Genomic DNA, 13053 nt, shown 5'->3' on the forward strand with positions numbered 1-13053 from the left:
GGGGCTGGAGAGAAAGCTTGGTGGTTAAGAGCACTGGCTGCCCTTCAAGAGAATCTGAGTTTGAATCCCAACACCATAATTCCAGATCCTAGGAGTCAGACATCCTCTTCTGGCTGCCATGGGCACCAGACACAAAAATGGTACACAAACATAGATGCAGGTAAAACACCCATACACATGAAATAAAATAAAAGATTAAAAAAAAAAATACAAAGGCATTACCTAGCAATGAAGAACAGAAGAGATCTAGCTTTGGTTCCATGACTGGACGTTCTGACTGAGCCAAGTCGCCTTCCTTCGGAGAGGGGAAATTTATTGCTTTTGTTCCTTCTAGTCTCACATCAGCCCCACTCTGGGATGTACCCAAGGCTTGGGAAGAATCCCTTTCTTGAGGAAGATGGTGCCAAGATTCTGCTCTCTGGAACAATTTTAAAGGAAAAGATGCTCAGTCATTCAGTAAGTCAACACATTTACACTCAGACTACTGTCTACTCAGCACTTTTAACAATGTTCTCACCAGAGTGGAAAAAAGGAAACGTTCCTTCTATGTTCTTCTTACTACACTACCTTCCATCTCCTAGTACCAAGTAGTCATGACACTTGTGTTATAGTTTCCATTCTCACTGTAAAATCAATACATCTGGTACTGCATGACAAATCCATACTGTGGTTATTTAAAAAAAGCAAAAACAAACAAACCAAAAAATGAACAAATACTTCTAAACCTATAGCATTCCCTGGGCAAAATGGGACAGGTACTTCACAAAATAATTTAGCATATTCTTGTAAAGTTAAATATATCATTATAATATAATTTAGCTGATCTCTTCCTAGGTATTTACTTATCAGAAATGAAGTCATGTTTACTCAAAAACAATGAAAATTTAAAGAGCTGATACATGCAACATGGGCTAATTTCAGAAGAAAAGAAATCAGATTTTAAAAGTCCACACACTATAATTCTAAAAAGGCAAAGCAGAGATACCAACTATAGGGTGCTTGATTTAGGATAAGGGACTGGAGAAGGCAAGGATTAAACAGCATTCAGAAACTTCTGTCTATAATAGCAATGCTATATGTCTCAAGCATAGTGATACTTATATAACTATCTTTCAAAGTTCATCTGACAAATTGTATAACTAAAACACTTTTCTATATTTTATTTATATAGAAGATATATAAATAGAAATTATAAATATATAAATAGAAAGTACAAATCAATAAACTTAGCTGTTTAAAAATGGAAATAGACAGCTGGGCAATGGTGGCTCACATCTTTAATCCCAGCACTCAGGAGGAAGAGGCAGGAGGATCCTTGTGAGTTTGAAGCCAGCCTGGTCTACAGAGCAAGTTCCAGGACAGCCAGGGCTACACAGAGAAACCTTGTCTTAAAAAAAAAAAGAAGAAAGAAAGAAAGAAAGAAAGAAAGAAAGAAAGAAAGAAAGAAAGAAAGAAAGAAAGAAAAAAGGAAATAGACACTTTTCCTTTTAAAATATTCTATTTATGGTCAGGAAATGACCATAATGTTTCAACTTGTATGTTAAATATCCCATGAGATAATGCAAATACACAAAAACACTTTACAATACTTTTGAAAAATGTAGACTATTGAGATCAAAAAAGCAGGGACGAGTTTTCTGTTCTACATAAAATTATGTAGTCCTATTAGAACACTGAAATAGTAAAGTGATTCACATTTTCACATTCTTCATATTATAGCATTTCTCTGCTGCTGATAAAAAGAATTTGCTGCAGACATACCCCATCTTCCCCAGGACTCCACTGGACTGTTGTTTCCAGTGGCACTGTACTGGAGTTGGAAAACTCTGCACTAGAGTTGTCTTGATATGAGGATTGCTGCCACAGTGGAACAACCTGAAAATCAAAGCATACTTAAGCTGAGTAACGCTGGGACTGTACAATACAAAAGTAACCATGCTCAAATACACTTTTCACTCTATAAAATGCTTTCATGTTGCTATAAAATGCTATTCTCCAAGCATAACAGCATTACCAACTTCATCAGAAGCAGCTGAACTACCCACAAGAGACTCTCAAGACTGGGCCTGTTGACTTTCCTTCATAGGAGGATGTAGGCAAAGGCATTATAAGGCAGACAAACATAGGAAACAGTTTAGTAGCTTGGGACCCTATTTAGTTTGGCTTGTGTACACACACACACCTGTGTAATAATGCACTTGACAGCCTAGTTCCTTCACGTGCATGTACTATGCACACACATCCCTCTCCAAACAATGTAGTTAACAACCTCAGAACCCCTCCGCTCTCCACCTACATTGGGCTTCGTGTACACTTCACTCTGAACAATAGCATAGCTTCTCTGACACAACAACAATTAAATTTAGACCATTTTAAGAATAATCCCAATGTATCTGGCCTGAACTGGTTTGGGGTGCATGTACACTAAGACAAACCATGTTGTTCCAGTGTATTTTCTTGGAAAATGGCTATTTATAATCTTACGCTTATGTATAATTGGGCATGCATATGAATCAAATCAGATGCATTACGGGAAGGGACATGTGCAATAGGAAAAATACATATGACCTAATCTAATAATTAAAATAAGAGAATACCCAAAGTACACCTGAGTGTACTCCTTCTTAAGGGCCTTGAGTACTACTCTTCATATGACCCTCTCTGATCTCACGCTCCTGTAAGCTCAATAAATGCATTTGCTCACAAAGCTGGACTTGGAATAGTTACTTTGGTTTATCAATGACTCCCTATCTGGAATCATTAAATGTTTATTCATGTCTCCCCAGCAAAAGTTCACACAACAGACTCTCTCTCTCTTCATAATCACTATTCAAATTGTTATTTATGTTCACCTAAAATTAATCGAGGTCTTAAGGTTAACCAGTTAGGCCCAAACACACTTTTCACTAAACATTTCCATTTCCTAAATCTTCTATACCTACAGTAAAAGCAGCCAGGAAAAATGCAAATTGTCTACTTTCTAATCTTACTGCTCTTACAGCAATGAAGTTAACTCTAATCTCAGGAGCTTAAATCAGCGTATAGCATGAGAAGAAACAAGGAAATTTAAGGGGATGTTGGGAGGGAATGCCACCACCAAGACACGACCACTCCCTCCAGGTTCAAATGCCTCACTGGCTCAGGGACCAGAATTTAAACACAATTAAAAAAAGAAAAGAAACAACAACAACAACAAAACCAAAACCACTGTGAGGATCACCTGTGTAGAAGAATTTACCTTTTCTGAGATATATCTCAACAAAACCATGCTTAAGGCCAAAATATAAGGTGACCTATTTTAATCACTTCAAGTTCTTTCCTCAGCTATAAACCAGTACTTTTGATAAAACTTCCCCAACAAGATAATAAGCAATGTTTATAATTAAAACATATCCTTCCCCTCCCTCAGACCTATACATAGGAAGAATTCCTTTAACCTGTTTTGACTATTTTCTTTTTTCCCCTTCCTATTTTAATAAAAAGAAAAAAGGAAAAAAGTTATACCTAATATAAGAAAAAGTATATATAAAAGTACAATAATTATATGTCATATATACAAGTAATAAATACCTAAACAATAGGTATTTGCATTTGACAAGTTGAGAGAAAATTCCTATCCTATTTTGGTAAGTCCAAAATGTACCTGATTCACTTTCTATCCTAACTTATATTACTAACAGAACTATCTTATAATGTCTTTCAAATTTATACACTTACTCTTTAGTGAGTTTCTTTTCTGAAATTCTTAACAAGGAAAACTATAACTATCTAAACTTTAACTGTAACTATCTAATCTTCAACTCCCTCAGAGACCCAAGAAGTAAATATTACCTAACAAAAATAATAACAGGAAGTGCACACAAGCAGCTTCCAAAAAAAAAAAAAAAAGTGAGTTGACAGAAACACCCAGCTGCCCGGACAGTCACCCGAGGTTTCTCCGCAGTGTTGGGGCATCATCTTTAGCGTATCTGACAGACTCATTTGTGAACTAGGATGTTCACAAGGTCAACAGTTCGACCTCACATTTGGTGAGAGCAGTCCCTGTACCAGAAACACCTGAATTCCACTAGTGTCATTTGACTGTTTTTTTTTTTTTATCTTATCAGCATTCACCTGCAAACCCCCAGAAAACACTCAAAAATCACTTATAAACTTGTTAAATAAAAACCATTTAGAACAAGTTATATGGAAAGATATATAAATGTATGTGTATGCACACATATATGCAGTAATAATTAAATGAAAAAAGAGGCCATGAATTTGAAAGCCCAAGGAGGGGTATACGGGAGGATCTGGAGGAAGGAAAGGAGAGAACTGATGTGATTATATTATAATCTCAAAAATAAAAGAAAAATAAGCATAGCAAAACATTTTACTTAATCTTTTTGTTTTATTTTCATTTTTCAAAACAGAATTTCACTGTGTAGCCTTGGCTGTACTGGAACTCACTTGGTAAACCAGGCTGGCCTCAAACTCAGATATCCATTTGATTGCCTCCCAGGGTCATAGTGATGTCTGGGCCTGGGCTGCTGCTGAGGCCGATGTCTGTGTTCATGGCACTGATGTAGCTACAGTCTGTGTTGATGTCTGAGGCTCCTGATACCACCAAAGGCAGAGAGGACAGGGCTGTATAGAGCTGGTCCTGCCTCTCACTAGCTGCAACACTAGGGAGAACTGGTCCTGCCCCTCACTGGCTGCAGCACTAGGGAGAACTGGTCCTGCCCCTCACTGGCTGCAGCACTAGGGAGAACTGGTCCTGCCCCTCACTGGCTGAAGCACTCGGGAGAGAGGGCCCTCTATCTCACCTGGGCAGTACAATAGAGCCAACCCTATTGGCAGAGGAGTGGGTGAGTCGAGTCACCCCAAGGTTCTGAGTGTAGGAGAGCTGTCCCCACTACCCATCTGTCATGAGGCAGAGTGAGTGGGGGAGAAATAACAAGGACGCTTACCCTCCTCTTCACCAGCTGAAAGTGGGCCCTGTTTCTTACCTGGGCAGCACAGTAGGGCTAACCGTGATGGCAGAGGCATAGATGAGCTGGCCCTGAGGGTGTGAGAGTGGGATACCTGGCCACACCCGTCTGCCATGTGATGGTAAGGGTGAGAGAAAACTGCCCCCCCATCCCTGCCTCCTGTGGTGGGCAAGGGCTCTGACCCTCTCCCTTACCAGCTACAGCAATCAGAGAGTGGCCCCTGCACCTCACCTGGACAACACAGCAGAGCTGGGCCTGAAAGTGTAGGTGTGGAAGAGCAGACCCTGAGGGCATGAAAGCAGGAGAACTGGCACCTTCTCTTGCTCATCTCTGTAAGGGGTGAACTAGCCAGGGCAATGCAGAAGAGCTCCCCCTGGTGGTGAGCACAGGGGAGAGCTAGCAGACTAAGCAACCCTGCAACTACCCAGGCCCAGAGCCAGGATTACAAGTCGGCCCACACTAACATTCACCCCATCTGTGATCTGCTGGGTGATATATCTGTGATATAAAGGGACCAGTCTTGCAGACCCAAAGCTAAAGTATCTCCACAACACAGGGCAACAGCAGGATCACCAAGAGGAGTCCCAGTGAGGGCCCAGCATTGATAGTGTAGCAGAAACCATTGATAGTGTAGCAGAAACCAGAGGCCTCGAGTCAGACAAATGATTCTTTGCAATGAACACTTGCAAGTAAAGATATATGGATAAAAGGGTTTACTGTGTGACTCACTGTGTCACACTGCAGCTTCCATGACAAGATTTTTGCTTTTTTTTAAAAAAAAATTTTCTTTAAATTTTATTTTAGGGGAAGGTTGCAACGGAAGAGGGTGAATATGAAGGGATGGGAAATGAAGGCGATTGAGATGCATTATGTGAAAGACACAAAGAATAAATTAAAAGAAAGTTTAAAAACAAACAAAAACTCTGCATCAACCAGGAGGAAAAAGAATCCAGAAGATCTAAATTCATGTTACCGATTTCTGTGTAGAAGCAAAACAGCTAATCTACTACCAATTAACAAGGACGAGGAGAGAAGCTGTAAAATTAATGCAAATTTGAGTTTACAAGAAATTAACAAAAGTCAGCGGGACTAAATAACAAACAGGAAACTAAAAATTAGAGTAGAAACTGTAGAGGTAGCTCAGTTGGAAGAGTGCTTGCCTAATATATAAAAGGCCCTGGGTTCAACCTCCAGCACCATATAAACACCACAAGTATGGTGATACAGCCCTATAGTCCCAGTACTCAGGATGTGGTAGCAGGAGAAACACGAGTTCAAAGTCTTCCTCAGCTAGTGATTTGAAGCTAGCCTAGGTTACATGATACCCTTCTCTACATAAATAAGGTGGTAAGATAACTCAGTAGGTAAAGGCACTTTCAGTTAGCCTGACCAACACATTGCTCAATCCTGGTACCCACACCCACATAATGAAGAAGGAAGCTGATTCTCATATATTGTCCTCTGACCTACACACACGATAGTGTGAACATGTAAAGGCACATATATGCACACAAACACCAAGTGCAAGAGATTAAATAGAGCTGGAGAGTTGGCTCAGCTGTTGAGTGCTTGCTATTCTTCCAATGGTCCTACATTCAATTCCCAGCATCCATATGTTGAAGGATGCTAACAATCACCTGTAACTCCAAATCCTGGAGATTCCACACATTCTTCTGGTTTCCATGGTCACATGTGCTCAAATGTGTGTGCATTCATATGCGCTCGCACACACACACACACACACACACACACACATAGAAATTTTTAAACCTACTTTTTAAAGCATGCCCAATAAGCTAAGGTGAACAATTAAAGTCAGGAAGACAATGTCAGAACAAAATGAAAATATCAACAGAGACATAACGATTTTAAAAAGTGACAAAGCCTAGAGGGCTGGAGAGGGAGCTTGGTCAGTAAAGAACCTGCCTTGTGAGGCACAAGGATCTGGATTCAATTTCTATTAGCCACATTAAGAGGGGAAAGTAGCTGCTTCAAGCCAGTAAGAGAACCTACCTTGAAGGAGGTAGATAGCTTTCCATAAGAACAACATGCAAGTCTGTCCTCTGACTCCACACAGGGGCACACACAGGCACACAAATCTGCATGCACACATGTACCCACAAACACATAAACATGCACATGTACATGCACAAAAAAATTTAAGTAACAAATTTTGGGGATGAAAAATAAATTAAGTGAATTGAAAAAAATTCACTAGAAGGGTTTAACTGTAGACTTGAACAGAAAAAAAAAAAGTTCATCTGAAACAACCACATCTGAGCAGCGAACAATGTACAAAAATAAATAAAACTCAACAGAACCTAAGGGACTTATAAACATAACCAACCTGACTCTATATATATTATAGGAACTCTAGGTAAAAGAAAGGAAAAATGGGTAATGGAGCTGTGGTGGACTGTGGGAGCCAAAATTACTCAGGGTCAGAGAATCTGAGCTTGCTTTTACCCAGCAGGGCTGCAGAATAGGATGATTTGGGCAGGGGCATGTTTACCAGTTGTTTGGAAGGGTCTACACTTGGCTGTATGGTTGTGCTTTGATCTTGCAAGGTCTTCTGCCTCTCCCCTTGGCATATTATAAAAAGCCCTTTTGAATAAAGCTCTGGGAGGCAGCTGGGTATTGACCCAGGGCCCTCCCGAAACTATCCTATGTCTCTGTCTTTCTCCTCATCGTCTAGGTCTATCTTTCTACCTAATATTTCCTCATTCCTCTCTCCTCCAACCAAGAATCCTTTGAAAGGTGGAAGCAGGTCATAGGTGGTCGCCCACAGACTCACCCAGTAGAATCACTGGTAGGAAGCTTGTCTCCCATATTATGCAAGTCCCAAACCTCAGTCAATGATGAAAAAAAAAAAAAATTGCCACTCTGTGAGCTGAAGGTAGTACTCTAGAGTGGTCAATACCCAGTTCTGTGATTCCCTGAAGTGTACTCAATAAACAATGTTTACCATCAATACTTATAATCACTTAGGAGGCAAAGAAAGATTGCAAGTTCAAGGTCAGCCTGGACTATACAATCAATCTCTATTTCAAAAACAATGAACCAGGCTGTGGTGGTATATGCCTTTAAACCCAGCAGAGGCATTCAGATCTGTGTGTGTGTGTGGGGGGGGGGGGGGGTAGAGGTGGACCTGGGGGTGGAGGGCTATATAGCTCAGAGGCAGAGTTTGCCTAACATGCATCAAAATCAGGATTCGCAATTCCCAACTTCATAGAACAAACTAGAAGTGGGCCATCTCCACCTTCCCATATTCTATAATGTAAATAACTGATACAAGAAAAGAAAACACAGGCCTGGATGTGACCACACCTTTATTCCCCAGCACTTGGGAAGCAGAGGCAGTTACAGTTCAAAGCCAGTTTGATCAACGTAGCAAGTTCCAGGCCAGCCAGGGCTGCATAGTGAGACCCTGTCTCAAAAACAAAACAAAACTTCCAGGGAAGGAGAAAGACACCCCAAGCTCTAAGAAGCAGTATTTTTCTACTAGAATTATATAGGTCACTGTAAAACAGGAAATTAATTTAATAAATAAATTAATTTAAGAATTCCTCCCCCCCCAAAAAAAAAAAAAATGTTAGCCAGGCGGTAGTGGTACACGCACTCAGGAGGCAAGAGCCAGTCGGATCTTTGTGAGTTCGAGGCCAACCTGGTCTACAGAGGGAGATCCAGGAAAGGCACAAAGCTACACAGAGAAACCCTGTCTCAAACAAAACAAAACAAAGAATTCTTCCATTAGGCCTAAAGAAACAAATTTAAATATTCATAGTTATTCAAATAAGAAGTCAGAACAAAGTAAGTTAGAAAACCTAATTCAAAAGTATAGCTTCACCGGGCTGTGGTGGCGCACGCCTTTAATCCCAGCACTTGGGAGGCAGAGCCAGGCGGATCTCTGAGTTCGAGGCCAGCCTGGTCTACAGAGTGAGTTCCAGGAAAGGCAAAAAGCTACACAGAGAAACCCTGTCTTGAAAAACAAAACAAACAAACAAAAGTATAGCTTCATTATGGTCTAGGTGTAGATAATGTAGTACCTAAAATTTCTAGCCCAGACCACTTCTCTAATCTTTCTTAGCATCCAGCCAGCCAATTCATCATCACCAGCTCAAAGCTGATCTGGCCACATCTCAAGACGAACACAAGCATTTTACTCACTAAGCTAACACCTGGACACTACCCTTCACAAACAATCCATTACTAAGAGTGATGATTTTGCTTTCTAAGTGTCAATGCTGTTCTGGGATGGGTGGTTGTGCCAAGCCATTCTAATCTCAGAGCAAGGCTGTGCTGGCCTCAAAGCAAAGCCCCTGTTGCCTCCAGTAAGAGCTAGCTTGACAAGCCCTGCTGCAACCTGTTTCAGGGCATTGCTAACACCGCTGTCTCCACTCTTTAATGAGCACACTAGACCATCATAAATTTGACCCTGAGTGACCCATACCTGCCCCACACAGATAACCAGTCACAAAAAAAGAAACACCCAAGGATCCCACCAGAGAAGACTCCATCCATTGAAGACCCTAAACTTTCTACTTCTGCCTTTTTGTCTGCCTTTTGGTAAATTCATTCACAGCACCATGTCACCAGTCTGTCAACACTGTCCCTGGCATGACAAACATCACTTGAAACAGCCTACTTCACCCTATTCTCATCAATACTTCCATTTTCTATGTGGACTAGGCTAGCCTGGAATTCAAGAGACCCACTTACCCTTGCCTCTAAATCAGTGATTCTCAACCTGTGGGTCTTGACCCCTGGGGGGGGGGGTTGAATATCAGATATCTTGCTTGCATTTATATTACAATTCGTAACAGTAGAAAAATTAGTTATGAAGTAACAACAAAATAACTTTCTGGTTGGGGGTCACAGCATTAGAAAAGTTGAGAACCACTGCTCTAAATGCTGGAATTAAAAAGCATATGCCATCGCACCCTGTTCATTTCCTTATGCTAGAAACTTTTTGCCTGACAGTATTGCAACGACCCTCTAATTGGTGTCCTTCATTTATTCAGAATGCTCTAATCTTCCCCTACTAGCTACACTACTTGTTATCTTGCTGAAATATAAATCTAATCATAAACATCTCCTTTAAAACATTTCATTGACCCCCCAAAACTCCAGGGACAAAGTCTTGAAATCCCTGGCATAACACATAAAGCCTTTTAGTCCAGACCTGCTAGCCTTCAATTCCTGGAAATGTCAAGCTCTAAATGATGTGGCCTAATGGTAGGTAGAATGTTTGCCTGGAATGCCCAAAGGCTGGGGTTCAACCCTAGTCCTACAAAAAGTCAAAACATGTAAAATGTGAAAGTATCACCCTCTTGCTAAGCGTGGCTTCTTTTTTTTTTTTTTTTGAAATCCTTGTTTAATTAGCCTTCGGTCTTCAAGGCAACTTGCCAACCTTTACGGACAAGTCCAGGTGACCTATTTTTTGCATTCATAGCACGTTAGCATACACCATTAGTCCTTATGAGACCATGTGAATTTTACCTGCCTCCCTCTTTAGAGTGGGAACATCAGAAAGGCAGGGGTTTGGGTCATCAAAATTTCCTTAGCATCAAGTACAATGTGTGGCACAAGGTGAATGCTTAAAATATAAGCTGAATGAATTAAACACTCCCTGCAATATCCAGCAGGCTCTTCACCAATCACAGTCTACAGTATCACTGATGGAATTGTTCTGTAACTGCTATGTCCAAAGTAACACCCACTAACTAAGCATGGCTATCAAGCACTTGTAAAATGATTAATCAGAGCCACTGAATTCCTAATTTTAGTAATTCTTCCCCCCACCCCAAGTATTAGGGCTTGAACTCAGGGCCTTGCACACACTAGGCAAGACCTCTACCACCTAAATGCATCCATCACTAGCCCTTCTAATTCTATTTATTACTAACTAATTAATATGTAAAGAACTACACGTGGCTGTATTGAACAACAACGCAGTTCCTGACAGCTAAAAAGCATTAAATTAAGAACGTGGTTAGTTTCAAAATGATCTTGGCAGGACCTCTGTAAACTCGGCTCTTTCTCCATTTAGTCTTGACTAGGTGCTTTCTAACATTCCAAACTAGAACTGAATCGCCTCCATTCCAAGATCCTGCCACTGGTTAGGGCAATAATTGCTACAAATGCAGGAAATTGCTATAAACGGGCGGGAAGCTTATCAAGACAGCTCATGCAGAGTACATTACCTACACTAATTCTTCGGGGGCGGGGGTTCTCGCACTTCAATAAAACTAAGATGCCAAATGTCTCTCCACTACCTAGCTATTCCCCAAGCTCCTTCCCAGCTCCCACCTTCTGCCAAAAAGGCCTTTCTAATTGAACGCTCTGGGAGTACCAGCTCCCTGCGCATCTGCCGTATCTGCCCTAGTTCAAAAAAAAAAACAAAAAACAAAAAAAAAACAAAAAAACGGGACTCATTAAGAGGCGGGAAGACACCAGAGATGTCATTGCCAGGAAGAACCTGAAACTGCGAAGAGTCTGCCAGCCCCACAAGCAGGGGTCTCCGTAGGCATGGCGACCAGCAGCGAGCAGGCCCCGAGATCCTGGACCAATTTCAGTAGTTCAAAACCTCGACTGGCGCTTGGGCCTCAGCCCCGCTCCTCCCCACGGGCCCCGCTCCTCCCCACGGCCCCGCTCCTCCCCACGGCCCCGCTCCTCCCCACGGCCCGGCGGGCTCCTAGCTACAAGCGCCGCTACCCACCTCAGCCTCGCTCAGATGCTTCACAGGAGCGTACAGGTACCGCGAGGGCGGGGGCAAAGGGAAAGCCCTGCCAGCGTGGGTAGGGTGAGCCTGCAGCCAGGCCTTAGCCATCTCGTCCTCCTCTTCATCCGTGCTCTCCCGCGGCTGAAACTCGCTGTCCAAATCCAAATCCAAATCCACCTCGGGCCCCGCCTCTTCTAATTCTACTTCTTCCAACCTCACAGTCTCCTCAGAGGAATGGACCTCCTCGGTTTCCTCGGTCGCAGCCGCCGACGCGTTGTCCACCTCCCCCACCTCTCCCACCTCCTCCTCCTCCTCCTCCAGCTCGCCCGGCCACGGCAGGTCCTCCGGCTCCATGTTGGCTTCGCGCTCCAGGCGGCTGTGGGAGGAGGAGGAGGAGAGAGGAGGGGGCGGGGCGTGGACGAGAAGCGAATTGACTGGCGGTTGCGGACGTGCGCAGGCGCACTTGTCGCCACAGCCACAGGCTGGGCGGGGCTGCAAGTGAGCGCGCGTGTTGCTAAGGACGCCCCGCGGGGCATGCAGGAAGACCGCGGCGGAGGAGCACAGCGACTTGCTACGTCCTTTTTCGTCACCAGACCTTGCTTATTGTACTGTATGCTCACAATAAACCTAGACCGGGCTCTTCTGGGGGCGTTAGGGCACTTCCTGCTCAATTCACCCCTGATTTTTTGTTTTTCGCCCTCAAATCCTAGGATAAATTCATAATAATCACATTTGCAAATTACACATTTTTAAAGGGTTAGTGCCTTAAATGACACTCTACAGCTGGCACCCAAACCTAGCAGTTGTGAAGTGTAAGGGAATAAGTGAATGCTTTTTTTGGTTTGTTTTTGTTTTTTTTTAATGGACGCTGGCGTCAAAAACAGGAACTATGATCTGATTTTACCACATGCAGTGATGTGAGAAGTGCCTATAAAATGAGGTTAAGAGGCCTCTGCAGGGCTGGCAAGATGGTTCTCCCGGTAAGGCATCTACAGCGAGCCTAAAGGTCTGAGTTCGATCCCCAGAACCCATATAAAGGTGGAAACCGAGAACCAATTCTCCTAAATTGTCCTTATTAAGGAGGAGAAGAAAGGGAGGTAGCCCGATAGTTCGGCACATGCCTCTAATCCCAGATTAATTTAATCCTTTGAGGAAACTGGATCTCTGTGAGTTCAAGGCCAGCCTAGTCTACATAGGGAGTTTCAAGACAGCCAAGGTGACATAGAGAGGCCCTGTCAAAAAAATTTTTAAAAGAGGGCCAGCAAAATGGCTTAGCAGGTAAAGGCTCATGCCCACTCCACTCCCACCCTTCATAACAGGCTTCTAAGCATCAAAGCTGCTCCTCCAAAACCTAAAGGCATA

The 13053-nt window shown here is 42.6% G+C and overlaps 1 protein-coding gene across 3 annotated transcripts in view; it reads right to left on the minus strand.

The window, feature by feature from the left end:
- Alms1 (ALMS1 centrosome and basal body associated protein) overlaps positions 1-12045 on the minus strand; it is a 111378-nt gene extending 99333 nt beyond the window's left edge. For all 3 annotated transcript variants that reach the window (XR_004944468.1, XM_036180616.1, XM_036180615.1), the window contains exons 1-3: positions 11689-12045; positions 1762-1875; positions 223-418 (exon numbers count right to left, since the gene is read on the minus strand). Coding sequence is in view for 2 of the 3 variants with exons in the window: in XM_036180616.1 (XP_036036509.1) it covers positions 223-418; positions 1762-1875; positions 11689-12045 (667 nt within the window). In the remaining variant the exon portion in view is untranslated. The remainder of the gene's footprint in view (positions 1-222; positions 419-1761; positions 1876-11688) is intronic.
- Between the last annotated feature and the right edge of the window lie 1008 nt (positions 12046-13053).

This window comes from Onychomys torridus, chromosome 3 (genome assembly GCF_903995425.1).
Source record: "Onychomys torridus chromosome 3, mOncTor1.1, whole genome shotgun sequence".
NCBI lineage: Eukaryota > Metazoa > Chordata > Mammalia > Rodentia > Cricetidae > Onychomys > Onychomys torridus.